The sequence below is a fragment of the Lissotriton helveticus genome, chromosome 4_1 (assembly GCF_964261635.1).
Source record: "Lissotriton helveticus chromosome 4_1, aLisHel1.1, whole genome shotgun sequence".
In the NCBI taxonomy this organism is placed as follows: domain Eukaryota; kingdom Metazoa; phylum Chordata; class Amphibia; order Caudata; family Salamandridae; genus Lissotriton; species Lissotriton helveticus.
This window is the reverse complement of record NC_136063.1, coordinates 450,266,809-450,294,204: the sequence shown is the minus strand read 5'-3', so window position 1 is coordinate 450,294,204 and position 27,396 is coordinate 450,266,809. Positions and strand designations below refer to the sequence as shown.

At 44.8% G+C, this 27,396-nt stretch overlaps 1 protein-coding gene across 1 annotated transcript in view; it reads left to right on the top strand.

The window, feature by feature from the left end:
• Positions 1-27,396, top strand: part of TMEM67 (transmembrane protein 67) — a 989,409-nt gene that overhangs the window by 195,067 nt on the left and 766,946 nt on the right. Inside the window, exons 7-9 of the mRNA XM_078687042.1 lie at positions 12,937-12,999; positions 26,134-26,288; positions 26,403-26,511. Coding sequence (XP_078543168.1) covers positions 12,937-12,999; positions 26,134-26,288; positions 26,403-26,511 — 327 coding nt within the window. The remainder of the gene's footprint in view (positions 1-12,936; positions 13,000-26,133; positions 26,289-26,402; positions 26,512-27,396) is intronic.

Sequence of the window (27,396 nt, the reverse complement as noted above, 5' to 3'; positions counted from 1 at the left end):
CCCTGCCCACTGCTACGCCTATTGTATTGAATACCATGTATTTTGTTTAAGTATATATACTTGTGCACTGTTATTAAAAGTTGCCATTCCTTTGTCCGTGCCCCGTGCAGCGCTGCCATCCTATTCCCGTGCAGGTTGTCCTGTTCCTGTCCTTTATGCTGTATTAAACCTGCAAACTCCTACTACCTCGAATCTTGACTCTTATTTATTGAGCTATCTGTTATTGTATATCCAGTCAAAAATAGAGGTATTATTTATTTATTTACCACATGCTGTAGAAAGACGTACAACTCCATCTCCTCCAGATAATGTGAATTTCTTGGCAGAAGTATCAATGAAGGCTATATTACTCCATAATCGAGTGTCCTCCACAAGAGTTGTAATGTTTCAACTTTAGAGCCATCATCTGCTCCCACAAATGATCTGGCAGAGTTATTTGAGCTTGTCATGCAGATTGTTCTTACTCCATCCGCAAGTCCATCATTTCAAAGGCCAGGAAGAAAACACGAAGCTCCTCCAGAGGTTTGGATATATTTGTGGAATTATGTGCCAGTAGAATCAGTTTTGTTTTGCAGCTATAAAAGGAACCTTTTTAACTTCATTTTCTAGACCACCAGAAAAAGAAATTGTCAGTATATGTCATGTGCCCAAACACTCAGTTAAGCTTTTATGATGGATAACTCTGAGGTAAGATGGGAAGTTTTTTGCCCTGGAATACAGTAAGAAGCTTTGGAGGCATTTGCAGATGGGCTGGTGGTATTTTACCCCATCATAAGTATGTTGGCAAATTTCGCAAAATTGGTGGTAATATGATACAATTAAATATTTCTTCACGTTAGTCATACATTAAGCTATCTGGATTACGACCAGAGGTTCTGCAGAAGATTATTACCTCGTTGTTTTCTGGAAACAATGTTTATAGCACAGGTGGATGATTAGAAGGCATGAATACAAAATCTTTTTCGGAGATTCTTAAATTGGTAAGCTAAGGGGATGAAAGGAATCACACAAATTATGTGCATCAATCTTAAAAGACGTCTCTTGAGGGGCCCTTTACCAACAGCCGCAACAGTATAGGTGTCAACAAATCAGGTACTCTTTTTTTAATGGTGGATAGCAGGTGTCTCTTCATCAGCAACATCGAGAAAGGCTCCTGTGCGGATTTCAGAACGTCATTGCCATCTTCCCCTCCTTCGGTATGAGCAGGAGAGAGCATTTTATTTTTCCACCAGAGTTTGACTCAATGGAAATAATGATCTTGTTTCGGGTGTTGGACATTGTTTAAAATGCCTTCTCTCTACAATCTTAAGCAGCATCAGCTCAGATGCCGCCAAGACAGCAAAGTAACAGACAATCAAGCTTAGTGCAGTTACAAAAGAAAATTTGTAACTGGTGTGAAAAGGAGGCAATAGTAAAAGTACCTATTTATCACCTGGAAGAAGTAATTTTCTCCATACTGTATTGTAGAGAAAAACCTCCCTCCTGAAGCCTAAGGCCTATTTTAGATCCGAGATACCTTGACAACTTTATTAAGAATTAAAATTCCAGATGGGGCCTTCTGAACATTCAGGAGAAACTCTTTGGGGCATGAAGGGGCTCTACCTCTTTGAGCACCCAGTTCGGCCAACAAAGGGGTGAGAGCTGCCGATGTTTAGCCCATCGAATTCTGTAAGAATTTGAGCTTCTGGAGGTTTGAGCTGCAATACCCGACATTCTGTGGAGGTTATAGGGATTAAGAGGTGCAATGCCACAAGATGGCGCTGGCCTGTTCCTTAGGCCAAAGGTGTGAGAGGTTACTGAGAGGAAGCTTGAAGGTGCCTCCCTTCTAGAAAGAGGAGAATTGTGGGAATGCGCTGGAGCTCTACTGACCCCATGATTGGGTTGGATTAAACAGAAGTGAAGGGAGAAAGTGGTGCACTGGGCTGGTGTGGTCCGAGGCTCAGGTAACTTTTAGATGAACCCTATGAATAATCGTCTAGTTATGACTACGGAGGCAGCAAGATGCCTCCAAAAGAAGACCAAAGTAAGAGTAAATGTTATAAGAAAGAATTCTTCACACCAAGGCCATCATCTTGCTAGTTATGTGAAGTAGACAATAATGAAGATGAAGCGGACATCACATCTCTGGGAGAATCCCTGATCTTGGCAGCTCCGTGACTTGCAACAGACCACAACTAGTATTGAAGGAAAGGTCCCCTCAATTGCATGCACCATTGGTTCTATGGCCTGAGGACTCACAGGACCTAAGGAGGGGCTTGAAGCGGTCAAAATAACATTGGTGGTTTCGGACCTATCCGCTGTGGACCTTAAGTTGTCTCAGCAATTCTTTCAAGTCTTTTTTTTTTTTGTAAATCTTTTTATTAGTTTCAAAACAAAGAAGGAAATAGACATATCAGGTGCCATACATCCAGACGTAATAATAAGGCGAACAGACGTAGATACAGGATAGATACTAAGCAATGAAGAAATGTTTGAGATGCCTACGCTAATGTACGAGAAACAGGATGTGCCACAATACAATATACAATTCACATTAAGCGCAAGCCCTCAGAGTCTGCCCACCCATAAAATCAGGATAGTAAAAGAAGCATGAGCACCAGATATTAGAATACCAACAAAGTCAGGATGTTCCACCAACTATACTTATAAGGAAGTGAAAGAGAGTGCGAAGAAAAAGAAACCATAAAAACAAAAATGAGGACAAAACAATAAACCCATCCCCCCACCCTGCACCCCTGCATATGGCTATCGCCTAACCCCAACTAGCAGTGTGCCTGTCGCCCCAACTAACTATGTACTAAAAGTAGAAAAATGGAGGAGGGCATCTTCATACATGCCCCCGGTCTCCCCTCCCCCCGCCAGAACCAAGAATCCCCGGAAGAAGGCCTCAAAATCTATTAAGCTGCAAATACGTAGCGCAACAGGGGAAACTTCAAACACCGCCCAACCTCCCAAAAGCATCATGATTGCAAATCCCGTGTCCAGCAATACCCGATGTCAAACTCAATCACACAGTCTCATCATTGACCCTTCCGATCAGACATGTGAGCCCCTTCCGGACGAACTGCCGCTTCCGCAGGATAGTCAATGCACAAAAAAGCTGTAGCAAAGTTCAAACCGAGACGTAGCAGAGAGATGAAAAGGCTGAGAACTCCGCCAGGCCTAAAGACTCCCCACACCGTCATGGACTCCCAAGATTGTTTAGTCCGCCATCTTAGTGGTGCCGATGTATAGGGTAGTGACGCAGTTTCAAACCAACAACAGTTCCCATCAAAAGTCTCCGGAAAGGGAGCATCAAATAGTCATTCCATAGTCGGCAACGATCGTAGGCCTGACAATCCATTTGCAGCATCAAGCTTGCTCGCATCACCGAAAACACTGGTCCGAGGCTCCAACGCCTCCCATAGTTCGGGGTCTGCTTCCTCCATCGAAGTGGCCATTCTGGGTATCTCAAGTAGTTCCGTTTATTGCAGTGGACCAGGGTCCGGTCCCATCCGCCCCAATTCCAGCAAACACGCAGTCAATTTGTGAATGTGGGCTTCAACGCAAACATGAAGTGACCCTATGGCTGCCAACACAGTTCGTAGTGATGGGTCACTCTCGGTCCGCTCCACAACTCCTTGCTCGGTTTCGGTCATATTCGCGTCCCCAGAGACAGGGCCGGCTCTAGGCTCATGGTGGCCCTGTGCTGGGAGCGTAGGTGGTGGCCCCAGAAGAGGGGGTCCGGACGGGGCGCAGCTCAGGAAGGTGTTTTAATAATACGTCCAGAAAAGTCGTCAGATGACCAGTACCTGCGGCTGCTCCTACCCTTCCGAATTCGTCTCAGAACGATACAATTTAGGAGGAGGAGGGCATTGTGACACACGACATGAGGCACTGGGCGCACAGACAGCTGCAGTGCCAGGGCCATGACAGGGGCACCGGACCCCCACAACCCCCCACAGCGAAATAATCGGTGGCTCTTTGCCCGGAAACAGTAATATCGATGCCATATCGAATATGGTGTCTTACGCTTGGCGGATGGCCACGTCCGTTGCAGACACTGCATAGCCACCTCGTGACACAACAAGCGTTCAACTTTTGTCGAAATTTGCTCACATGTGTCTACGGGACGCCCCAGCTGAGGAGTGAGGTGCTCTGGCAGAGCTAGGTGAGTCCCAGTAACGGACAGCAGGACTGCTAGAGAGAGAGATAGCAGCGAGTTCCTTCCCCTGGAGTAACCATAGGTGCTCTCCGCGCTCCACCGGGGCCCGCTCCTGGCTTTGTGAAACTGAAAGCGCTCGGGTTGGCCCGGTCGCTCCCCTGCCCCCGAGCTCTAGGGGCCCCCAGGAGTCGCTGGGACTTGGAGCCATATTTCAACTGTCTGCCACTTAATAGTGCAGAAATACCCTTTCTCTCCACCTTTATTGGCACAGGCGGAGCAGGGGGCCTAAAGAAATCAATCACCACCAGTTTACATGGGAGGCCGCGCCCACTGCCACTGACTGGAAGACAGACAGCGGCCTACGAGTCGATGGATGCGGCACCGGCAAATTGAATGCGGCGGGCCCCCCTCGGAGAAAGTGTCAGTGATTCCGAAATGTAATACTCGGCAATGATTAGGCCTTCCGCTCAGGCCCCCCTGCAAAGCACAATGAGGGCCCCCCCAGTGGCCCGGCCCACCACCTACCACTTTGCCCCACCGACAAAATAAGCAGCCACTTAAAGCTGTATTTTCAGCACTTATCTGTGCATACTTCGATCAGCAAATACAAATAGAATGCACTTTAATTGCCTTCTAGGGCTGCCTGAATGATGAGATCCATGACTGATAATTAAAGGGAATAAAGACAGGAAAGTCACATTACAAATGAATACAAACTTTTTTATTTATAACCCTATTTATTGCCAAGACGAGGTCTTTCCAAGCTCTTTAAACACATGGCTGGCATGTGCCCCCTCCAAAAAACACCCATCCACAGCAGCACGACCTTTTGAATAGTGGAAGAAACAAGACGCCTTGAAATCCGACCCCTAATAGGAGAAGCTCCACAGTAGCACATGCTTGAAAATGCAGGAGGCCTGAGCCTGCAATGGGAGGGGGTTATTGTTAAACAAATAGGCATGTTCATTAAAAAAATAATCATATCTACAACTACAGGGGGTACAATGAGGTCAGCACACATGCTGCTGGTAGCCCTGTGAGTGGAGATGGGGTGGGGGAAGACTCACCCATCTCGTCCTCATAGCTGCCAAGGTTTCAGATTGCCATGCGTGACATTTTCATAATTTCAGTGTAATTATGAGTGACATTTCAATGACTATGAGAGACACTTTCTTGCGGGCAAAATTAAGCAATGAAGACGATCAACACATGTAAATATCAGAAATAACACCACAAAGAGCGTTCCAATCGAAACACGTCAGTCTTTTGAATAAACTACTACGGCAACTATATCTCACAATGCAAGCTTTCCTCTGTGTGTGACCACGATGCTTTCGCTCTCTCTATCCCTCTCCTCTCTATCCTTTTATCCCTCTCCTGTCTCTTTTTATCCCTCTCCTCTCTCTCACGCACTCGCTCTCTATCCCTCTCCTCTGTTATTATCCCTCTCCCCCTCTCACACGCTCTCTCTCTCTATCCCTCTCCGCCTCTTTGTATCCCCCTCCCCCTCTCACACGCTCTCTCTCTCTCCTCTCTATCCTTTTATCCCTCTCCTCTCTCACACGCTTGCTCTCTAGCCCTCTCCTCTCTGTCTTTACCCCTCCCCCCTCTTGCACGCTCTCTCTCTCTATCCTTTTATCCCTCTCCTGTCTCTTTTTATCCCTCTCCTCTCTGTCTCTTTTTATTCTTCTCCTCTCTCTCATGCGCTCGCTCCCTATCCCTCTCCGTCTCTTTTTATCCCTCTCCTCTCTCACGCGCTCAATCTCTAGCCCTCTCCTCTCTGTCATTATCCCTCTCCCCCTCTCGCACCAGGCTGCACTGTTTGTTTTGATATGAAAACATTAATTTTGAGTCATGTGTTCTCGATAGAGGCCATATCCGTCAAGAAAAATGAAAACATTTTTGGCAAACAGCTACGCATCTGCTCTCACTCAGCCTTACCTTGTGCAGTCTAAGTTGCTGCTCCAAAAATCCCAGCAACACTCTGTACTAGCCGCTTCTCTTGGGCCTACCTCCTTCCACAGAGCAAGGCACCTGCTCCGGTCTTTTTTTTACTGGTCACGACTTATTGCGCACTTTTAATTGTTGCGCTGCAAATGTGCATGACTGACATTAGTGGTCCTGCTCTTTGCTTCTCTGAGGGTGTTGTCTCGACTTTACTCAAGTTTTTTAATGCTCATCTGTATACATGACAGAAAATGGGGTCCATTAATACTGCGGAGACCTGTACAGCTGCCTGTACCTCCCGCTCTCGTCACACACAGGCTCCAGCACTCTCCCTCGACCGGCCCTCCAGCTCGGAAATAATTATTTACTGGCTCGCAGAGGGCAGCCATAGATATTTTAGCCTCACTGCAACAGGCGGCCCGGCAGAAGGTGCAATCCGATCTGTAGTGCTGCCAGCCAGCCGAGCACCATGATTCCGGTGGCACTGCTGCTGCCTGCAAACCAGTGAGCTCTGCAGCCAGCCTCTACCTCCCAGTTGGTTCCCTCAAAACCCTGGCAGCAGGACGTGACCTTACGTCCCCACTCCCCCCTTCCGGCGCCATGGCCAAGTTGTAACACGCAGCTCCTCCCCATGCCGTGCCTCCCTCCCCTCCCCAGTTCCGAACTTCATGGCACTTTGTCTCTCCTCATAGTGCCTGTGTGTGTCCCTAGTAGGTTTTGCGCAAAAATGAACCCCCTTTACACTTTCGGCCTTTCTAGCTGCTCCACGGCCGCGGAGTGGCCCCTCGGAGCCAGAGGCCGCCAAATCCTGCCAGGGGGCCGCCAGTGCCGCGATGTATCAGATCCTGCCGATCCGATCCTCGTCGTGGCGGCCCCTGGGGTTTGGCGGCCCTGTGCAGGTGCACACTTTGCACATGCCTAGGGCCGGCCCTGCCAGAGAACTCGGTCACCCCGGGGGGAACAGGTGGGTGTGGAACGGACGACTTCAGAGGGGAACTGATCGTTGGGGACAATAACAATCCGAACTCAGCCATGGCAGACGGAGATCCCAACCCCGCGAACACCGGCGGGGCCCTAACCGGGCCGCCGGGCCAGGACCCCCGTCCACCGCTCCAATTGTACGTCGTCACCCCTCCTTCGATGTTCACCCATTCAGCCAACCATCGTCAGCTTCGATCCAAGAACATTTTTCCACCTCGGTAGACCGGACCCTGGCACACAACCGCAGCCGATGTTGTTCAACTGAACCCCGGCTGGGCCAGTACTTGAGACCCCGGCTTCCAAGCTGGTCTAGGCCGCAAACTGCCACACAACGTATCTTTGTCTACCAAACTGGTAGAAATCTCGGGATTGCACCATTAAGCTCCAGTCTGGTTAATACACACGGAGGCAGGGCGCAAAATCACGATAAATAACAGGATCTTCTGGCAGGAGTCGGAGGTCGGAGGAGCCGGGAGCTCACGCAGCCATCTTGTTTGCTAGCGTAGCTCCTCCTCTCTTTCAAGACTTTTAATCCTGTGCTTTTGCATCAGTGGTTTACATGGAGCCTCAGTTTGAATACGTGTAGGAGGTTGGGGTCTGATTTACAGGAGGAATATATCCAGGGCTTTAAGGATCTAAAAAAAGTGGGGCTCTCCAAAAGGGGACTGGCCTAAGAAGTGCATCTAGGAATCCTTTCCAAGAGGCATGGACTATGAACTTAAGGGTGTGGCCTTAAAGCGTGTAAACTAAAATCCTGTGCTTCCATAACATGCCATCCAACATGTGCTTTGGCACTTCTCAACTTTCTTTTTTTACATCCCAGTCTATCACACAATACACAGACGTGCACATAAAATAAGCCAGACCTATTGGTTGTGCCAGTACTTTTATCAAAATCAGACAAATGAGTAACAACAGCTTGTTATGAATAATTAGAATTCTGAAAATATGAGACTGTGAATTAAATGTTACTGAGGTCTGTGGAAAGGGTAGTGGTCTTCGGAAAGTCATGCCTGTTCTCCCATTCAGCCTCTACGCTGTAGAATCTCTCTCTGTGAGGCACACCCTTTTCTCCCCACGTCTTTTTGAAATCCTATTGAGTTATCATGTTTGCCAAGAGAGTAGACTTGTATACCACATTCATCACCTTATTCATATAGACAACTTTTCTTTCTGGTCACTTCTGTTAGTTGTTGCTTTAATGAAAGCTGTGCATCTTTCAATGCCTTTGTGATCTAGTCATTACAATACAATACAAACTTTATTGTTCCAGTTAATAAAAACCATAGCAATCTTCCAAAGACAATTAATTTCCAAATTATTAAAGTGTTAAATTCAGTTCATGTCAAAATCTACAATATTGCTTTCCCTTCCGATCTCAATATAAAGTAAATTAATTCAGTTTAAAACCTATCTGTGAGTCACTTTCATACCTGGGAGATTAATAAAAATGGACGCAATCATCCAAAACATATAAATATATCAATAAAACAATCTTCTATATTTCTATCACTTCCAGTCCCAATATAAAATGCATTTCTGCAGTTAAAAAAAATACCAGTCTGTAAATGTATTTTATAATTGAGGGACAATAGATCAAGAAAGACGCCTTGTTTGTTTCTCTTAAGCCTCGAGCTGTACCCCATTAAAGGCCCCATCTTGACCTGTTTAAAAGCGTCCCACAATGTGCTCGGCGACAGTATTGACCCTATGTTGGAATTGAAGCAATTCTTAGTATTTATGGGCGTCAGTTGCAAGATTTTTTATTTAAAGTATTTAGTATAGTCGAAATTATCCATGGGCCAATAGAGCTCTTTACAAGAAGCTGGGCATGAGAGTAGTTACAAAACAAAATGGGAGAATATACCATAGGGCAACTGAGCACAGAGCATATGCATAGGGCAAAGAGTATAGCACAAAATGTTTTACAGTAATAGAACTGTGGGTGTTTCTGGAGGTCTAATGGGAGGGGTTAATCTAGCGTCAACCATGTTGACATGAACCTGTGCACGTCAGTATAATGCAGGCGCAGGTATAATATTGAAGAAAGAGAGAACCAGTACTCCTAAAGGGGTATGCTAATAAAAGTTTTAAAGTCATGGTTCCCCTGGATATATGTCTGTTACCATTCGTTATTTCGACATACTGTTAAATGCACAGAGTCAGAGTATGGTAAATTTTGCAAGTGCTCAAGAATGAACCATTCAAGGATGTTATGGTATCTGTTCGTTTTAAGGTTTTATAAAGTCTATTTTCTAACTCTTTTATATTAATTTATTTACAAATGACAGTTCTTCACTGCCCACGTTTCAATTAAGTCCAGGGTGCATAAAGAAAAAAATAACGTATGCTCAGGGCATAGTGACACTAAATGCAAACTGATGACCAATATATCCAAGATCACAGTGAAATAAATGAAGCCTGATCTGAAATCTGGCTCAGAATGCAAGAAGTGTTTAATAAGTTACTTATTTAATTGGATGAATTTAGTTGATTGATTTGACTGTTGACATTGTATCCCTCAGGAAGCTGTCCACAGATCATTGTTCGGACCAATTTCCTGAAGCCCTCTTTTTCGCATTAACTTAAGAGTTCCACAGTCAAACCATTGTTTGAAACTGTTCTAAAACTAATTTATATTGTGTTCCTTTACATGAGCCAATACTTAATATCCACTGAAAATGTCATCATAAAAAATTTATCAATAAGGTTCAGTCTTAGAAAACGAGGACTGGCAAGAAGCGCTTGCATCAACTAAGGAGGTTGCCATAATCAATACATTGGTGAAAATGAAACGAAAGGAAGACGCATCATGCAGACGACAATGCAGGGAGGAGGGTACATTCCATCATATTGTCTGGGGTTGCCCCCTCATTTATAAGTATTGGAGTGCTATAATGACACAACTGCAAACAATATTAGGTAAGCAGCTGCAACAAACACCACAATTATGCTTGTTCAATATATGGGCACCAACAGACCTCAAAGGAAAAGAGCGTCTCTTAGTTATGCTAAGGCATTAGGCAAACGCAACATAGCAAGAAAATGAGGAGTAGAAGCACCACCTACTGTGGTGGAATAGGAGAGAGACATGGACTGGTCAATGGTGGCAGAAAAATCCGTTTACGAGAGAAGATGGTGCCCCAAGTAATGGGAACAAATATGGAGCGGGTGGAATGTGTATAGAGGAAACCTATGTACCCCAACTGTCCCTGGGAGGGGAAGATCCCACGAGTACCCGGCAGGAGGGTGTAATGAAATATAATCTGTCACATGTGATCCTATCTGTTGGCGGGAAGAATAGCCCGATGTCTGATGAAAAATGACTCACGAAATTGTTGTTGAAAATTGTGTGTTATTTCAATAATAAAAAGAGTTAAAAAAAAAGTAAGGTTCAGTCTTCATCCTCATCCGTACAGAAGTATTCTCATTCACTCATCTCAAATATCTTTATGTATACATATGATTCGAAACTGAGCTTTGCTGGCTTACACAAGGTAGTGTTATTGCTGCCTTTCAAAAGTAATGTTTGAAGACTAAAAACCTATTCCTTTTGGGTCACCGTCCCAATTCAACAAGCATACAAATAAAACAATTGCTCGTGTTGGTACCATGAATAGCAAAAACATACACATTCTTGGCTCAGTTCATTTGCGCTTTTTAGTACATTGCAAATAATTGACAATTTTTCTACAACCTGATCAAAAACGCACATTCTGACTGGTTTAAATACAAGCCTCACCACGTATTAACAACAGCAGAGTAGTAGGTTTAGAAAACACAAAGGCACCGATTATGGGTGTGTCGGTGCTTTCGTACTTCAGTTTGCTCAGGGGTCGGAATTACGAATTGGGTGATATTGAACACAATCACAACACGAAATACCTGGGGGTCAAAAACATAAGTCAATCAGAAAGGATCTCAACACCGATACTACACCAATAACACCCGTGAGGACATTGTGCATGTTAAGGGTGCCGGCCAAATCAAGGCTCAAGAGCATATGGAGAAAATGATTCCCATCAGAAGCCACACTGTACCGCCCTCTTTCTCATCATTTGGGTTCTCCTTACCCAGGAGACAATAACGGCTGGTCAGATGTTACCGTAGCCGATAAATGTGACAAGTGGGAGGTATGTTGTGCAAAAATTAAAGAGGCTCCTGAATAAAGCAGTGTATGGTGATGATAGTGAAAAGTGAAAGGTAGTCGTAAAATTAGGTGAATTGGGTAGAGAAACAGAATTTATTAGTATCTCCCAATCCCTAAGGTTAAAAAGCAAGTGTAAGTGCGGGTTTGAAATAATAACCGTACTTAATAGTGGTCAACATGTTTCTGCATGTAAATAGAACATAGTTTCCAATGCATTCGTCAGGACCTTTGATGGTTAACACTACTGCTTATAATAAAATATGAAAAAATATCACCTGAAAGTCCCAGGTGTGTACTCAACCGTGTACCATAGATGTTGGTTGAGAGGCTTCACCCCACCTGGCTGCAGCTCAGGTTGAAGGAGCACCGCTCTTTCCGTCGATGTCTCCAGGCAGTCGTCTGTACTGTCTGGGGGGGCAGTACAGACGACTGCCCGGAGACATCGACGGAAAGAGCGGTGCTCCTTCAACCTGAGCTGCAGCCAGGTGGGGTGAAGCCTCTCAACCAACATCTATGGTACACGGTTGAGTACACACCTGGGACTTTCAGGTGATATTTTTTCATATTTTATTATAAGCAGTAGTGTTAACCATCAAAGGTCCTGACGAATGCATTGGAAACTATGTTCTATTTACATGCAGAAACATGTTGACCACTATTAAGTACGGTTATTATTTCAAACCCGCACTTACACTTGCTTTTTAACCTTAGGGATTGGGAGATACTAATAAATTCTGTTTCTCTACCCAATTCACCTAATTTTACGACTACCTTTCACTTTTCACTATCATCACCATACACTGCTTTATTCAGGAGCCTCTTTAATTTTTGCACAACATACCTCCCACTTGTCACATTTATCGGCTACGGTAACATCTGACCAGCCGTTATTGTCTCCTGGGTAAGGAGAACCCAAATGATGAGAAAGAGGGCGGTACAGTGTGGCTTCTGATGGGAATCATTTTCTCCATATGCTCTTGAGCCTTGATTTGGCCGGCACCCTTAACATGCACAATGTCCTCACGGGTGTTATTGGTGTAGTATCGGTGTTGAGATCCTTTCTGATTGACTTATGTTTTTGACCCCCAGGTATTTCGTGTTGTGATAGTATTGTTTGGGGCATGTACCTGGTTGGTCGCTAAACCCGCCCTGAGACCCTCCACCAAATATTTGTTGTGTATGTGATATTGAACACACCCAGTAATCACTGGCTGCGTTAAATGTCTCATCCTTTATTACATTTCAGCAGGTCAAACCTGATGGAATTTATCAGGGGAAAAGTATGCGTTATTTCCTGTACAATGCTGATTTTGATGCATTAACCAAAAACTCGTGATAAGTGTTATTGCATTTGATAAATAACAAACCCGGCGGAATGATTATTTATGAAGTGCAATACTGATTTTGAGATACTATGATTCAGGACCTGATTAGTTACCCTGTTAATTAAAATAACATGTTTAATTTGTTATGTATAATGTTTCCCATTTTAGTTTCCTTCCATCACAAAGCTGTAACCATCACCAACCTCAGTAGTGCTCACTTTATCGACATAAGCATTATGAAAAGATGGATCTCCATGCTTGTAGTCAAATCTGTGACCTAAAAGTTGCAAAGCGACCCCTTAATTCAATCTACCATACAAACATAGTTTCACATATTTAATATCTTTCAAATAACAGCATGGATTAAAACATGTATTTTGTACTTGTAGGGTATATCACTGACTTCGGCATGGTTTGTGCAACATTTACAAGGGGCGGCAGCAGCCTGTATGGTAAGTACACTATATGTTTATTTTGTACAGTACACTTTTGGATTCTAGAACAAATCTGGTATGCATGGTATAAATATTAAGAAAAATGGATCCCATCGTCATGCATAGATACATTCAAATGTATCACTAAAAAGGAAAAAAAAACTCAAGGGTAAACTATGGTTACTTTTGGTCGTAAGATATTAAATGTTTTTAAAAAAAACTCAGTAACGGCCTGAAATAAAAACGGGGAATTGAAGTTAGGGTAATGAAACAAAAGCAAAACAAAAAACCTGTATAGTTAAAGAGTTATGGTTAGCTAAGCAAACTATAACTTGTGGCCCCCTCTTGCCCTCGCAAGACATAATTGACGACTTATCAAATTACAATTCGTATGAAAACATAATCATTACTTAAAAACAGAACTGAGACCCAATGGTTTCTGAGGGTAGCAGGAGGTCAAAGGGTCCAGAGAATTGAAGTGAGTGTGGAGGCTGTCTAGAGATATGCGCTGCTCATTAGAGGCAGTGACCTTGCAGTCAGGTTTGTCAGAACTAGCCCAGCACCCCAGCACTTGTTGAGAAGCTACAGAGATCATTGCTGAACTGTTAGTGTGATGAACTTGCATTGTCGAGACCCCATGCAATGCCTTACTAGGTGATGGCCCACATCTTCCCATTTCTTGCATAATAGGAACATTGCAGTTTTTTTTGTCTTCACCTTAGGCCTTATGCAAGTGTTCAGTTGGCTGAGGTTGGTCGTCCTGTTTCCAATATCTTGTTTCAGTTTTGCAGTGAGTTTCTCATTTGCTAAATGGTGAAGCAGTGTTTCCGTCAGGACCAGTGCTACTGCAAGGCAATATAAGACTGCCTCCTAAAGCACCACTAAATCAAGCACGGGACTTGTTGGTTTCACGAGCTGGGATCTTTGGCTAGTCTGTCCCACCCAACAACCTTCCTCTGACCTCTAATCTATGACCAACTGATTGACCTAAGTATTTTTTTCTTTTACTAAAAAGCGAGATGGAAGACCTGAGAGATGTTACTGTACTAATTCAGAAGCGGCCTGTATAGAAGAGTTGATCGGTTCTCCTTTAATTTCTGGGTTTCATGGCCTGTAGTTTACATGCTCAGTTTGCTTCTTTTTCCTCTATCTCTTTGGTCTGCAGATTGAGTCTAGAGGTATGTTTTTGTTAGGACCGGTTACTTTTGGTGATAGTCATAAATAAGCAAATTACTTGGTTCTATGGGATTTGTGGTTTATCTTGCCCATTCTAAGTATTAACCTAAACATTCCATCATGCAGAGAGATGTTACAGGAAAAACATAACGACCCATCAACTATCTCAGGTTACTATATTACTGTTTTAAACAAGCATTGAAAATGCAATAGGTCTCGCAATAGAAAAGTTTGACCTTTTGGTGTTGCAAATGTAATTTTTTTTTGTTTATATTTTTTCAAATGATAAAAGTATTAGTTTTGTTTTTTGTAAAGTGAATAGTTATAAATCTACCAAATGTTACGACTGTTCTTGTTAATTAGAACTTACATAGCTTCCAGTTTGCCACTTGGATGTCATCGCAGCACAGTGTAATCTCTGCAAGGTGGCAAGCAATCTCCGTCGCCACCGTAGGAGGGAATAAAATATCCGAGGGGGCACCCCATGATCGCAGCCATGATGGAACAGACAGAGTAAAGCGGAGTCTGATGCACTGTCCTGGTTGGCAGCAGCAGCAGCAGAACTCGTGAAAACCAGAGGCAAGGAAGCACAACCACCAGCTGTGCTCCGGCGGCGCTGTCAACATTCAAGGGAAGCAGAGCACGAATTTAATGTTGGAAGTCACGCTGAAAAGGGAGTTCAACCATTTATAACTTACAGGCTGAGCCCCAGGGAGGGCGGGGCTCCCCAGAAGAATGAGATATCTATGATCACACGATCTATGCTGCAGAGCTCGAAGGAGAGAGAGAGTGAGGGGGTGAGAGATCGAGCGAGTGAGTGAGGGGGAGAGAAAGAGAGAGAGAGTGAGGGAGAGAGAGTAAGGGCGAGAGAGAGGGGGAGCGAGAGGGGGAGCAAGAGTGAGGGGGAGAGAGAAAGCGAGAGAGTGAGGGGGAGAAAGAGTGAAGGGAAGAGAGGAAAAGAGACGATTTAGCTCGCCATTTAAAAGTATGAAACTTTTTTTAAGACAGACAACATGCATCATATGAAATACAAGTATTTTGTAATACAAATGGCCCCTGCGCGTGCCGCTGCTTCCAAACGCCCGAGCCGGATAGAATGTTAAAGTGACAGTGAGCAGGAAAATGTAAACAAGCGTGCGTGTGAAAGCTTATTAAACAAGCCTTGGCCACTTAAAATAAATTTTTTAAAAAAGGAGACACGGCCTGTCGGCCGTGAAACTGAAAGGCCGGCCGTGAAAAAGCCTTTGATGCAGCAGGGGGCAATTAGGGGAGGAGAATGGCTGGGCTGAGGCAGAGCGAAAAGCCTTTGATGCCGCAGGGGGCGGAGCGGCAAGAGCTGCTGGCGGCACCAAGCTGATGATTTGATGCTGTGCACGCCCATTTTAACTCATTGCGCCTGCGCATTTAGCTAAAAGCGCACGGGCACAGCATCAAATCGCCAGTCTAGTTAAACTCCTGTTTAAGCCCCTATACCACCAGCTGTGCTCCGGCGGCGCTGCCAACATTCAAGGGAAGCAGAGCACGAATTTAATGTTGGAAGTCACGCTGAAAAGGGAGTTCAACCATTTATAACTTACAGGCTGAGCCCCAGGGAAGGCGGGGCTCCCCAGAAGAATGAGATATCTATGATCACACGATCTATGCTGCAGAGCTCGAAGGAGAGAGAGAGTGAGGGGGTGAGAGATCGAGCGAGTGAGTGAGGGGGAGAGAAAGAGAGAGAGAGTGAGGGAGAGAGAGAGGCGGAGCAAGAGTGAGGGGGGAGAGAGAAAGCGAGAGAGTGAGGGGGAGAAAGAGTGAAGGGAAGAGAGGAAAAGAGACGATTTAGCTCGCCATTTAAAAGTATGAAACTTTTTTTTAAGACAGACAACATGCATCATATGAAATACAAGTATTTTGTAATACAAATGGCCCCTGCGCGTGCCTCTGCTTCCAAACGCCCGAGCCGGATAGAAAGTTAAACTGACAGTGAGCAGGGAAATGTAAACAAGCGCGCGTGTGGAAGCCTATTAAACAAGCCTTGGCCACTTAAAATAAAATAATTTAAAAAAGGAGACACGGCCTGTCGGCCGTGAAACTGAAAGCACGTCCGGCCGGCCGTGAAAAAGCCTTTGATGTAGCAGGGGGCAATTAGGGGAGGAGAATGGCTGGGCTGAGGCAGAGCGAAAAGCCTTTGATGCAGCAGGGGGCGGAGCGGGAAGAGCTGCTGGCGGCACCAAGCTGACGATTTGATGCTGTGCACGCGCATTTTAACTCATTACGCTTGCGCATTGAGCTAAAAGCGCACGGGCACAGCATCAAATCGCCAGTCTAGTTAAACTCCTGTTTAAGCCCCTATAGTTCCGCTCCGCTCAATGCGCATGCGCATTGACAGGCGAGACCTCAAAAAACATGGTGCCATCCTGTTTACCATTCTAGCTTTCATAGTCTTGGATGTACACTTCAGAAGGTTTTGCAGCAAAATAATATAAAAAAAAGATTATGGTCAGTTTGCAAAATGACCATAATCAAGCAGCTGCATACCACCTTGTAAAGTGCCCCATGTACCTTTAGTAACCCTTTGCCATATTTCATTAGGGTTGATTACAGTAGACAAGGGACAAGCTGTACAACTATCAAACATGCAGTTCAGGGCTGCTTGCACTCTCTAATGTTTTGTGTTGTGTTGTACGTGCCATTGTTAGAAAGCTCAAATAAGACATTCACAAGGATTGTAGAAATCTCGCCTCATGATATTTATGAGGCAGGATAGCAGAGAGCCTCTGGAGCCAATATCTGCTCCTTCTAATGCTTACTGCTGCTTTCAAAAGTCTGTTACATTTCATTGCTTGCCAGTTTCAGACATATGTGCACACATTTGATACTGATCCCCTATGAGTCACAAAATTGCATGGCGGCTTTATGGCTCCCTTCTCAATGGGTAGCAGTTTTGACATTGCGTGTTACATAGACGTGTGTGATTGGCAATGGCACTTTATTACAATGAAATGTGAATTTTTTTAAGTCACAATGCCTGGACATTTGCAAAGCACAAGTTTTACATTTTCAGAAAGTCTTTGTACGTCTTGGCCAAGATGTGGTCTAATGTTTAGGTTAAAGACATTGGAATCAGGTGACCGGGATTTCAATCATGGAACTTCATAACTTGCACAGAATAATGGTCATGGCATACCACTTTCGTTTATTTTGCCTAGTTTCTATATCTTTTAAACTCTGGGAGTTCCCTAGAATATTTATACATAAGTGTGTAAATGTAATAATGCATGTTCCATTGTGGCCCATTGTTAAGTTCTAAATATTATTAAACCATTCTGTGAAATACTAGCCTGAATGCTTAAGCATTCAGCCGGGTCTGGTGGCTCAGTGAACTAATGCAGCCACTGCAGGAGCCTGGTCACAGGTTCAAATCCCGGCAGGTCCACTCAGCCATCTGAGGTCGATAATATGAGTACCATTGAGTTTGGTAGCAATAAATATCTGTTATTCAGCGCCAAGATACCCCATTTGGAATGAACGTGCACTCTACAAATACACGTTATGTTTATGTTATGCAAGCTGAGTTTTAAAATAAATTATTTAAATACACTATTGAGCGTGGCTGAGATTGAAGCGCATCAAGACACGTTCTCCACTCCTCCAAGGAGTCCCTGGACTTCGGATACTAGCAAGAGATGGGTGGGGACCCCAGTGGAGGAGAAGAAGGAGGAGGAGGAGCTTTTCTTTCCCTGCAGTGGTGGGCCATAAGGCCAAAATTGAAGTGGAAGAACTTATAATTTCTCTAGGCACGAACAGTGAATGAACTTATGGACCACGTGCAAGCTGTGCCATAAAACCCAAAAGTACAACATTATACAAAACTAAATTATTTACTAAGACTTACAACATCTGCATATGAAAAATGATCTCTACATAAATTACAAGACATAATCAACGACGATTCCATAAAAATACATATAGTCATATGGGTCTGACTCTTTCTTATCCCAGATCATATGGCGTTGAATACATATATTATTTTAACCTTTGTATTTGATGGCGTGTTATGGTGGATTTGGTGGATTAGGATGCGTTCAAACCACCTTCATCACAGCATACATTGTTTTTTTATATAGAATCTTCAGATTCGAAACTTGTATGCATTTCCAACTATACAAATGGGCAATGACCAATATATTGGCTGAAATACGTCTCAGTGTATATTAAAATCCCATCTAAAATTTTCAGTTTTACCTGTGAAAATCAAACACCGAAGCACCAACAGATCAAAAGAGCGGCTCTCAGGGTTCAGAGGAACACCGTTCAGAGATTAACTGGAGTATATAATTATTTACTACACCTGTGCATGTATATCAAATGGTTTTTTGCCAGACTTAATTGACTGGTAATACTGTAAGATTAAGATTTGTCAACTTACCCCAATGATCTCAAGTTGATTTGCAGAAGCATGTTCAGACACATTTTAAACTCAAGTTCTCTCATCTGTACTGCATGTTACTCCTTTACTATCATTTTTAACCTCTCTGGATCGTTTGCATTTGGACATACCTTTCAGAGCTATTATCTGTGGCACTGGGCTTTACCTCCGTTTAGCCTTCAGTGGGGAACATGAGAGATAAATTGATAAACTGCAGTAACTCATCTACAGCATTCTTTTGTTCTTTTGTTCCTCACAGTTACCACCATCCTTTTGCTAATGATGACAAATATATTCACCATGGTGTGGTTTCGCCGACTCAGTGGTGAATTAAAAATGCACCATACAGAGTACACATTTGCGCTCAACTACAAATGGATGAAAGCTATGAACCGTGGGAATCTTGGGTTACCGTACATTTTTACAGTTCGCAACCAACTCAAAACTAGCCAGTGTCTATCTACATTGTAAACGAATGCCAAAATCTGGCAAGTCTATTCCTAAAAATACCAAATTAACTGCATTTGGTCATATATATATACAGCGTTGTTTTCACATTTTGTTTGGATAGCGCCAGATCCATTGTAGCACAAAACGTCTCCACAGTCTCTTCTTTCTTTGAAATGTGTAATTCTACAAGTACTTCTTTCTAAAGAATTATATAAGGTAGTTCACTGGGTGCACAAGCACACTGCAGAGGTCTGTTAAGCTTAACAGCCGTAGACTGAAATTCTGTCACTGGGACTCAGCATTTCACACTCCCAGTTAGTAAAGGTGAATACCGTTTAGGTGGCTCCTAGTTGCCTTCTTCTTTCACTGAGCTCTAACATGAGTGGTATTTGTGAGCTAAACTCTTAAAATGCATTATGCATCCACTGAGGTCAGTAACGCTTATCTTATCCTATTTATGTGTTTATTTACTAAATGTCCGGTACTGCCACGCTGCGGCAAATCAGGGAAAGAATAAATGTGGAGGCCCTCCAGCACCACTAATTTCGTGTACGGGGCAGGATTAACAAATATGTCAATGTTTTGGACATTTCTGTACATAAAAGAACTCAAGTTAATAGATTCCTTAGTATGAGGAAAATAGAAATCTAAATATATATAACCATGTGGTGGTCGCCACTGGGTAGTTAAAGTTAGGTCAGCTGTTCTGTAGAAAACACATTTTTTATGTTGCTAATGACTTTGGCACTATTTGACGAATCTCAAACAAAACTTTCCAAAAAGGTGACTAGTTTGTGCATTGAAAGTGAAGGGGTGATCCATCAAGCGTGGGCCAAGAAAAAGGAGAGGGGTCTCAAAACGCAAAGTCGCCATGAATTTTCCATTGACTTCTTTAGACAAGGCTACAGTAAAAACTGCTGAACGTAATTACACTAAATCTGTCATGAAGCTAGATCTTGGTTAGCAGATTGTGCTTTTTGTGATTTGGTGTAAAACCATTCAGAAGATATTGAGAAATTAAGATTAAAAAATAATACTATATCTAGACGGTTGGGTCGTTGAGAGGCTTACGAAACTCCTGCAGGAGTGGCAGTTTAAAAATGGAGCATTCTGATTGGCCCAGGGAGCTTTATTTCCCTGGGCCATCTCGCTCCTTCGGGACCAAGCACTCCGATTGCCATTGCAGGACTTGGGGAGCTGACCCCCTGGGGCCGACATTTGCATATAAGGGATGTGGGGCCACAAGTCCCACTTCCCCGAGCCTCCAGAGACCTCGGACAGCCCATCCCCGGGGCCTATTTAAAAAAGAAACAGGAGGGGGACCACGTTGCCCTCCTCCCCATGCCATCAGAGGCCCAGGGAGCCCACCAATATTTCTAAAAATGATGAGGGAGAGTCGCGCAGCCCCCTCCGATGGCAATTAATGGCCTTGAGGACCTTTTATATTTTACAAAAAAGGGAGAGGTATATTGGTAAGGGCAATCACCACTCCTAATGAGTGGTAGGTCCAGCCTCAGCGGGTGCCCTCAATTCGTGAGTGAAAACAAAGAATGCTGAGCTGTTCCTAAAGTGTTGGAAAAGTACGAGTCACTGTAGTGTGTTGGATGTTGTAGGTCTCAAGAAGTCCTACAGTAGGGCATCCATTTTGTTGGATATAATGCCCTCGCACACCCTTTCAGGTGTCATGCTTCATCATCTGGGCTGCTCCTCGTTGGGTCGGTGGTGCAATACCCTACGGGCAACACCTCAAAGAGGGGCTCTTTGGCGGAGATCTTTTATCCAACTGCCGTTTAGATGGAGTGCGGGTGTGGGGCCTGGTAAGCGTAGACGTGTTGGTGTGGGTTAAAATAAAGCTGGGGATACCATGAGAGAATTTATTCTGGGGGTCCCCTGCTCTAGTTAAAAGTAAGACTGAAAGGTACTCGCAGGAATATAATGCTTCCAATTACGAATCCTAAATTAGTATGTGCTATAATCGGTCGACATGTTTCTCGCTGGGTGTATTAACTTGCGATTCTTCAGGACCAGGATATTAAGAAGTTATCTAAAGTATTGACTGTCTACGTTAAAGAATTCTCACTAGTGTCAAATGTCAAGTGTACAGTCTAGTGTATTAAATAACAGAAAAAAGGTTTATTTCCTGCATTATATGAGTTGAGCTGCAACTACCTGGTAGGGAGAGAAAGAAGCAAATCACATCAGGTGTAAAATACAACATCAGGTGACTCTGTATATTCCTTGTGGCATGCTAGAGTGTGTGCTACTAGCATGTAAATTAAAACCAATGCACTGCAGTTCCTCAGTGAGCAGCATTGTGGTCATGCTCCTGTGGACAAATGGGTGATAAAAGTTCTTGATTAACACAACTGCAGCAGTAATCATGTTGACGATGAGGTATCTTAACTCACCTAAAAAGTGTAGTACATAAACAACAACAGTATCCGGCGGGTTAAGCATCAGGTCATCCAACCTCTGGCTGATCACGGGAGGAAACCATAGTTAAAAGACCATGTCATGTAATTGTTGGAGTAATAAATGTATGCTTGTAACTAAGGGCGATTGGTCACCCTATGTTCATGCTCTCTGGCTTCTAAACTAACAATGTTCTCTCATGGGTTAATAGAACATAATAGGTTGGTCCGATCATCGAACTCGTGATGGGCGTGTCTGTGTTTAATGCTAAAACGCCAACACTCACACTCGTTATTACAATTTGAATTTAAAAACATTTGTATAGCGCGCTTATACCATGCGGTTTCATGGCGCTGCCAGATTGCGAGAGAGCAGTAGGAGCGGGAAGGATTAATTAAGCTGCGAAAGCTCGAGAGAAGAGTAGAGTTTTCAGGTTCTTTCGAAACACAGTGTACGAGGGTGTCATACGGAGTTCTATGGGGAGGGAGTTCCAAAACATAGGAGCGAGAATCGAGAACTTTGTTCCGCCCGCCCTTTTCTTTTTGAATCTGGGAATGGTCAAGAGGGCTGTATGGGCGGAGCGGAGTTCTCTGGCCGGGGTGTAAGGTTTAATGGCAGAGCAAATGAACTCCGGAGCGGTGCCCATTTTGGCCTGGAAAGTGAGGCATCCAAGCTTGAACAAGGCTCGCTCCTTCACCGGCAGCCAGTGTAGTGCCTGCAGTAAGGGAGATGCACGATGGAATTTGGACAAGCCATAGATCAGGCGGGCAGCCTGATTCTGCACCAACTGCAGACGGTGGATGGCATAGGCCGGTGCGCCATTATAGATGATGTTACCATAGTCAAGTCGCGACAGCACCATTGCCATCACTATGACCTTTAGAGCAGGGAGGGAAAAGAAACGGGAGGTCTTCCTAATCGTTCGAAGGGAGAAAAAGCAGGAAGAGATAACCGAGCTAACCTGTGAGTGGACCGAGAGTGAAGGATTAAGGAAAATACCAAGGGTTTTGACTTTGGGAACAGGGAGTGGAGGAACACCAAGTGAGAGGGGCCAGTGAGACGGGGACCAGGGACTGCAACCACCTCCTGTCAAGACTAGTTCCGTCTTGTCCGGATTAAGTTTGAGGTGGTTGCAGTTCATCCAATCCTGGATGAACAACATAACGGATTGGACTTTCTGAGAAGATGTGGGGGAGTGGGAAAGATTAAAAATTAGCTGGAGGTCATCGGCGTAGTTAAACACCGTGACCTCGAGCTGCTGTAACATAAAAATGAGAGGGTAGATGTATAAATTAAACAAAAGGGGGGAAAGTGAGGAACCTTGGGGGACCCCGCACACCACCTTACGAGAGGCAGCAGTGAACCCAGCTAAATGAACTGCCTGGGCCCTGTCCCTCAAGAAGGACTCAAGCCATGCGAAGGCTAGGCCCTCTATGCCCGCCGCCCTGACACGGGTGAGGAGGATGGAATGATCCACCGTGTCAAAAGCGGCGGACAGATCTAAGAGTATGAGGGCCTGCGGAAGGTTGGTATCAATGCCCTCGCGTAGGCTGTCCATCACTGAAATCACCACCTTCTCCGTAGAATGGCGGGGGCGAAAGCCCGCCTGCCGGGGGGAGAGGCAGAGATTGGTTTCCACATGAGTGCTCAGGATGCTGGTTACGTGAGTTTCTAATACTTTGCCCAGGTAAGGTAGGAGGGAGATGGGGCGGTAGTTGGAAGGGGATGAAGGGTCAGCACCGGCCTTTTTTAAAATAGGAATAACAGCTGCAGATTTGTGAGGGATGGGGACCATTCCTTTGCCAAGTGAATCATTCAAAAGTGTGAGAGGGGGAGTCTGACATGTTAGGAAGATTTCTCTCAGGATGTGAGCGGGGGCGAAGTCCAGAGGAGAACCAGACTTCACCCTTTGAAGCAGGGGGAAGAAAGTGGCATTGGTCAAAGGGGGAATGGAAGTCAGTTTGGAAATAGCAACAGGAGGGGAGGGATTGATGAATGTAGGGGATGGAGGGGAAATATTAGCCTTAATCTTTGCGACCTTTTCAACGAAAAAATCGTTGAGCAAGTCGCAAAGAGATTGGGAAGGGGGAATCGAGGCCGTAACTCTGTTGGATGAAGCAAGCTCGTGCACCGTTGCGAAGATTTCTTTGGATTGTAACTCCGCTGCCAGTATCCTGTTGGAATAGAATAAGGTCTTGGCAGCAAGGATGCTTTGCTTGTATTCCTTGAGCACAGCAAGGTAGATTATTTTTTGGGCGGGGCAGTATGCTCTTCTCCATGCTCGCTCTGCTCTGCGCGCGGCCAGCTTCTTCTCCTTGAGGTCAGAGGTGAACCAACGGTTAGCAGCATGGGCGCGCTTAACCGTGATCCGCCTCAAGGGGGCGAATTCGTCGCCTGCTTGGGTCAGCCAGTTGTCAATGGCGGCCAGTTGTAAAGGGGCGGCAAGGCCAGAGAGATCAGGACTAGAATTGACCAAGGACGAGCAGAGAGATGGCATATCTGCTTTGCCCCATTTCCTAACCCAAGTGTTCTTGGGGAGAGAAGGCTTAATAACTGGGGCTAAAGCAAGGGAAAAAGAAATTAAGAAATGGTCAGACCAAGAGCAGGGTGAAATGTTGGGGGGTGTAACGGGAATGTTGAAAGTCCAGACCTGATCAAGGGAGTGACCTTGCACGTGAGTGGGACTATGGACGTGGGGAGTGAAGTTAAGACTGAGCATAAGATCAGTAAACTCTTTGGAGAGGGGGCTTTCGGCGGGATCATAGGGCCAGAAATTTAAGTCGCCTAAGACCAGCACTGACGAGTTGTTTACTACCAGTGTTGCAAGAATGTCTTGGAGGCTGGAAACAAAAGCAGGAGTGGGGTGGGGAGGACGATAGATGATAACAGAGGTTAAAGGGGCCGAATGAGAACAAGAGCGGATTATTAAGCAATCAACTTCAGGGATAGGGGGAAAAGGGAGGATCTGGAAATGGAAATCTGTGCGGGCTATCAGAGCCACTCCACCGCCTCTTCTGTCCTCCGGACGATCCGCGCGGATGATAGAATATGAGGGAGGTAGCGCAGCTAGGACATTAGGCAGGGAATCAGCCTTACCCAGCTTACCAAGCTTACCCAGAGGGTATGTGTCTCATATAACCACCCGGGCGTGGGGGGGGGGGGGGTTTAGGGAGTCGTTGCCCATTGTCAGTATAAGTTACCCAATGTACGGGGTCCGGCATGCCGGTAATGGTTGTATTAGTGAAGTTTTTGCGAGGCCCATCTAGTAGGTAACGTACATGCGAGGACACGGCGGTCCAAGAGATTGTATCCTGCTCTGAACTAGCATGGTACACGGGGCCCCTCATATCACTTACGTGCTCAAGGGGGAGCAGATACCTTGGCTATCGTTACGCGCTATGTGATATATCAGGGAATATTACAACGGAGGTTCGCTCGCTCGGACACGACTAGGAGAACACAATTGGCAATGGCCCACCTCCCCATCCCCATCACCCCCCCATACACTTAATGGTGAATATTCTTGTACGGATCATCTGCCCCCATGAGGGAATCGGAAATGGGAATCGGAAACGGGGCACTCAACCCTATTCATCCTGAGAACAATCCCATTATTGGCTGCTGGGTCTTCATCCACCATATGTACAGTGTAGCCACGTCTCTGTCAGAAAAAGGGCATCAAAACATATGTTTTGGGGACATTTGGGGAAAAAGGGCATCTGGTTTTAGATCTTGCAGTAAAATCGCGAGTTCTGTAGAGTGCTTTGAGAACGATCTGCAGTTTAGAAGGTACATCCTCAGTGGAGATGGATTGCCGGGAGAGTTAGGCACTTTAATAGGAGGCCAGAGTGAAAAACCACAGTGGGGGCAGTGAAACTCGCCAATACAGATATTCAGAGAGTGCCGACAATTGTTGTGAATATTGGCTCTGAGTGGGTGTAATAACTGGGGGTTGTAAGCTGTGATGTTTTCCTGTAAATGGGCAGGTGTTGTGGTCCCTGGTCCCGTCCGGGCGCAGACAGGCCTGCCTTTGGTACGCCTTCGGTGCGCCGACGACGTGCCCGCTGCGCGATGAGTAAGGCATGCCAGATATATAGTCTGGTGGAGCTAGAGCGCTAACCAACGGCCCCGCCCCTAACAACTCCCAGCTGCCTGATATTGGGAGTCAGGGGCGCCAGCACCCTCCACAGCAAGCTGGGAAACCCTGTGGTGGACAAGGATGCAGGTGCCAGACACCGAAGAGGAGCGAGTGCAAAAATGCAAATGCGGAGTCCATGGTAAAGAACAGTGACTTGTGGCAAAAACAGTTTAAAATGCAATATAAGATATATTAAATACAATAAAATTCACAAGCACAGTGCGAATGCTGTGCAGGGGAAACCTAAAAAGGGTCACTTTTGTACAGTATACTACAGGGTAATGAACAAAGCCATTTTTCAAACACATCTGATACAGGTCTTTCCTAAGTGGAAAAATGTACTGAAACAATTCAGTTGACCGCTTCAGTTCATCTTCAGGTGGGTTCACTTTCAGTAGGCACATGTAATGACATGAATGCTGAGTTTCGTATAGTTTGCTTCAATTAGCGTTGCATTAAAATAATACTGCAAATTCAGTAGATAATGCATATGGAAAATGCAATTTTCTTCAAACGATTGTTATGGTTAACATGATTGTTAATTTATTTTGTGTTTTTCTTGCAGCTGTACTCAAATCTTACAGCTTGCCAGGCTCTTGGCAACATGTGCGTGATGAGCATGCATTCCATAGGATCTTCCAACTCTGATGCGTGTGGGTTGTTTCAGGACATTGTCAGAAAAACTGCAGGTCTGGGATCTGTGCATTCCATTTCATTTTGGTAAGTCCTGCAACCTCTGTTTGTTGTATCTCATACCTTTAAGTTGCTTACATTTACATATAAAATAAAATGTTAGCTAAATTATGTGTCAGTGGGCATGCTTATTATTTGTAGGCGAACAAATCTTCCATGGCTATTTTATGGTGAACACCCAGGCCTAGCCGCTCGGATAATTACTACGTCTCAGTTTCCTGTAAGCTTCAATTTTAAAGGTTCTGATCAGGTAAGCCCTTGTGTTGCCTCTGAAGGGGTGACACATAACTCTGCAATTAAATCTTAAATGGATATGGCTGGTATTCTATTATAAGAAATGTTCAAATGCACTTTTCAATTAGAAAACAATGCAGTAAACAAAGTAATTCAATTAGTCAACCAAAGCTGTTTTCATTGTAAAGCTACATTTTTAAACATTATAATGTAGCACTGTTGAATCTACCTGACTTCTTTTTAACCGTGTGTATCTAATAGAGACTTGTAGCTGCAGATTCCTTACATTAGAATAATCCCACGGCTTCAGACTGGATTGGGACCTTGTTTGAGCAGTACCCCTGCGTGCCAGTAGGAGGCATTGTTCGGCTCCGCATCTACCTTGTCTGCACTAAAAGTGACGTACACAGTACTTTTATAGGCTACACCCTGGCATGCTGATGTCAGTTCTTTCATTTCCGCCTTAGATAGCGCTGATCTGGTCAGAGCTACCCTCAGGCAATTTTTGACTGGCTTTTTCCGACTTTTTTGTCTACTCTTTTTGAGAGAATCTTTCTCCTTGTATGAGAATACCACTTAAGAAACTGGCTGGTTTCAAACCATGTGATTTCTATGAAAGACCACCACTTGGTGTGCTTATGGTGCTTGGAGTGGAGCGGGCCATGGTTCCAAAACCTGGGAGGAATGCAGTGCCAAGCACCCAAAGGCGTTGACCGAGCGATCCTTAAATTCGTCACCGCCAGAGGTTGTACGACCCCATGATGCTCAAGATCCCAGTTACGTGTAAGGTCCCAGTTTCGTTTGCTTAGCCGCACCCGGCAATTTTTGTCGCTCTAGAAGTCGTTGGGTAAATCCCACAAGCATTATTAATCAAAGAAATCAAAGAGGTCTTCAACTTAGC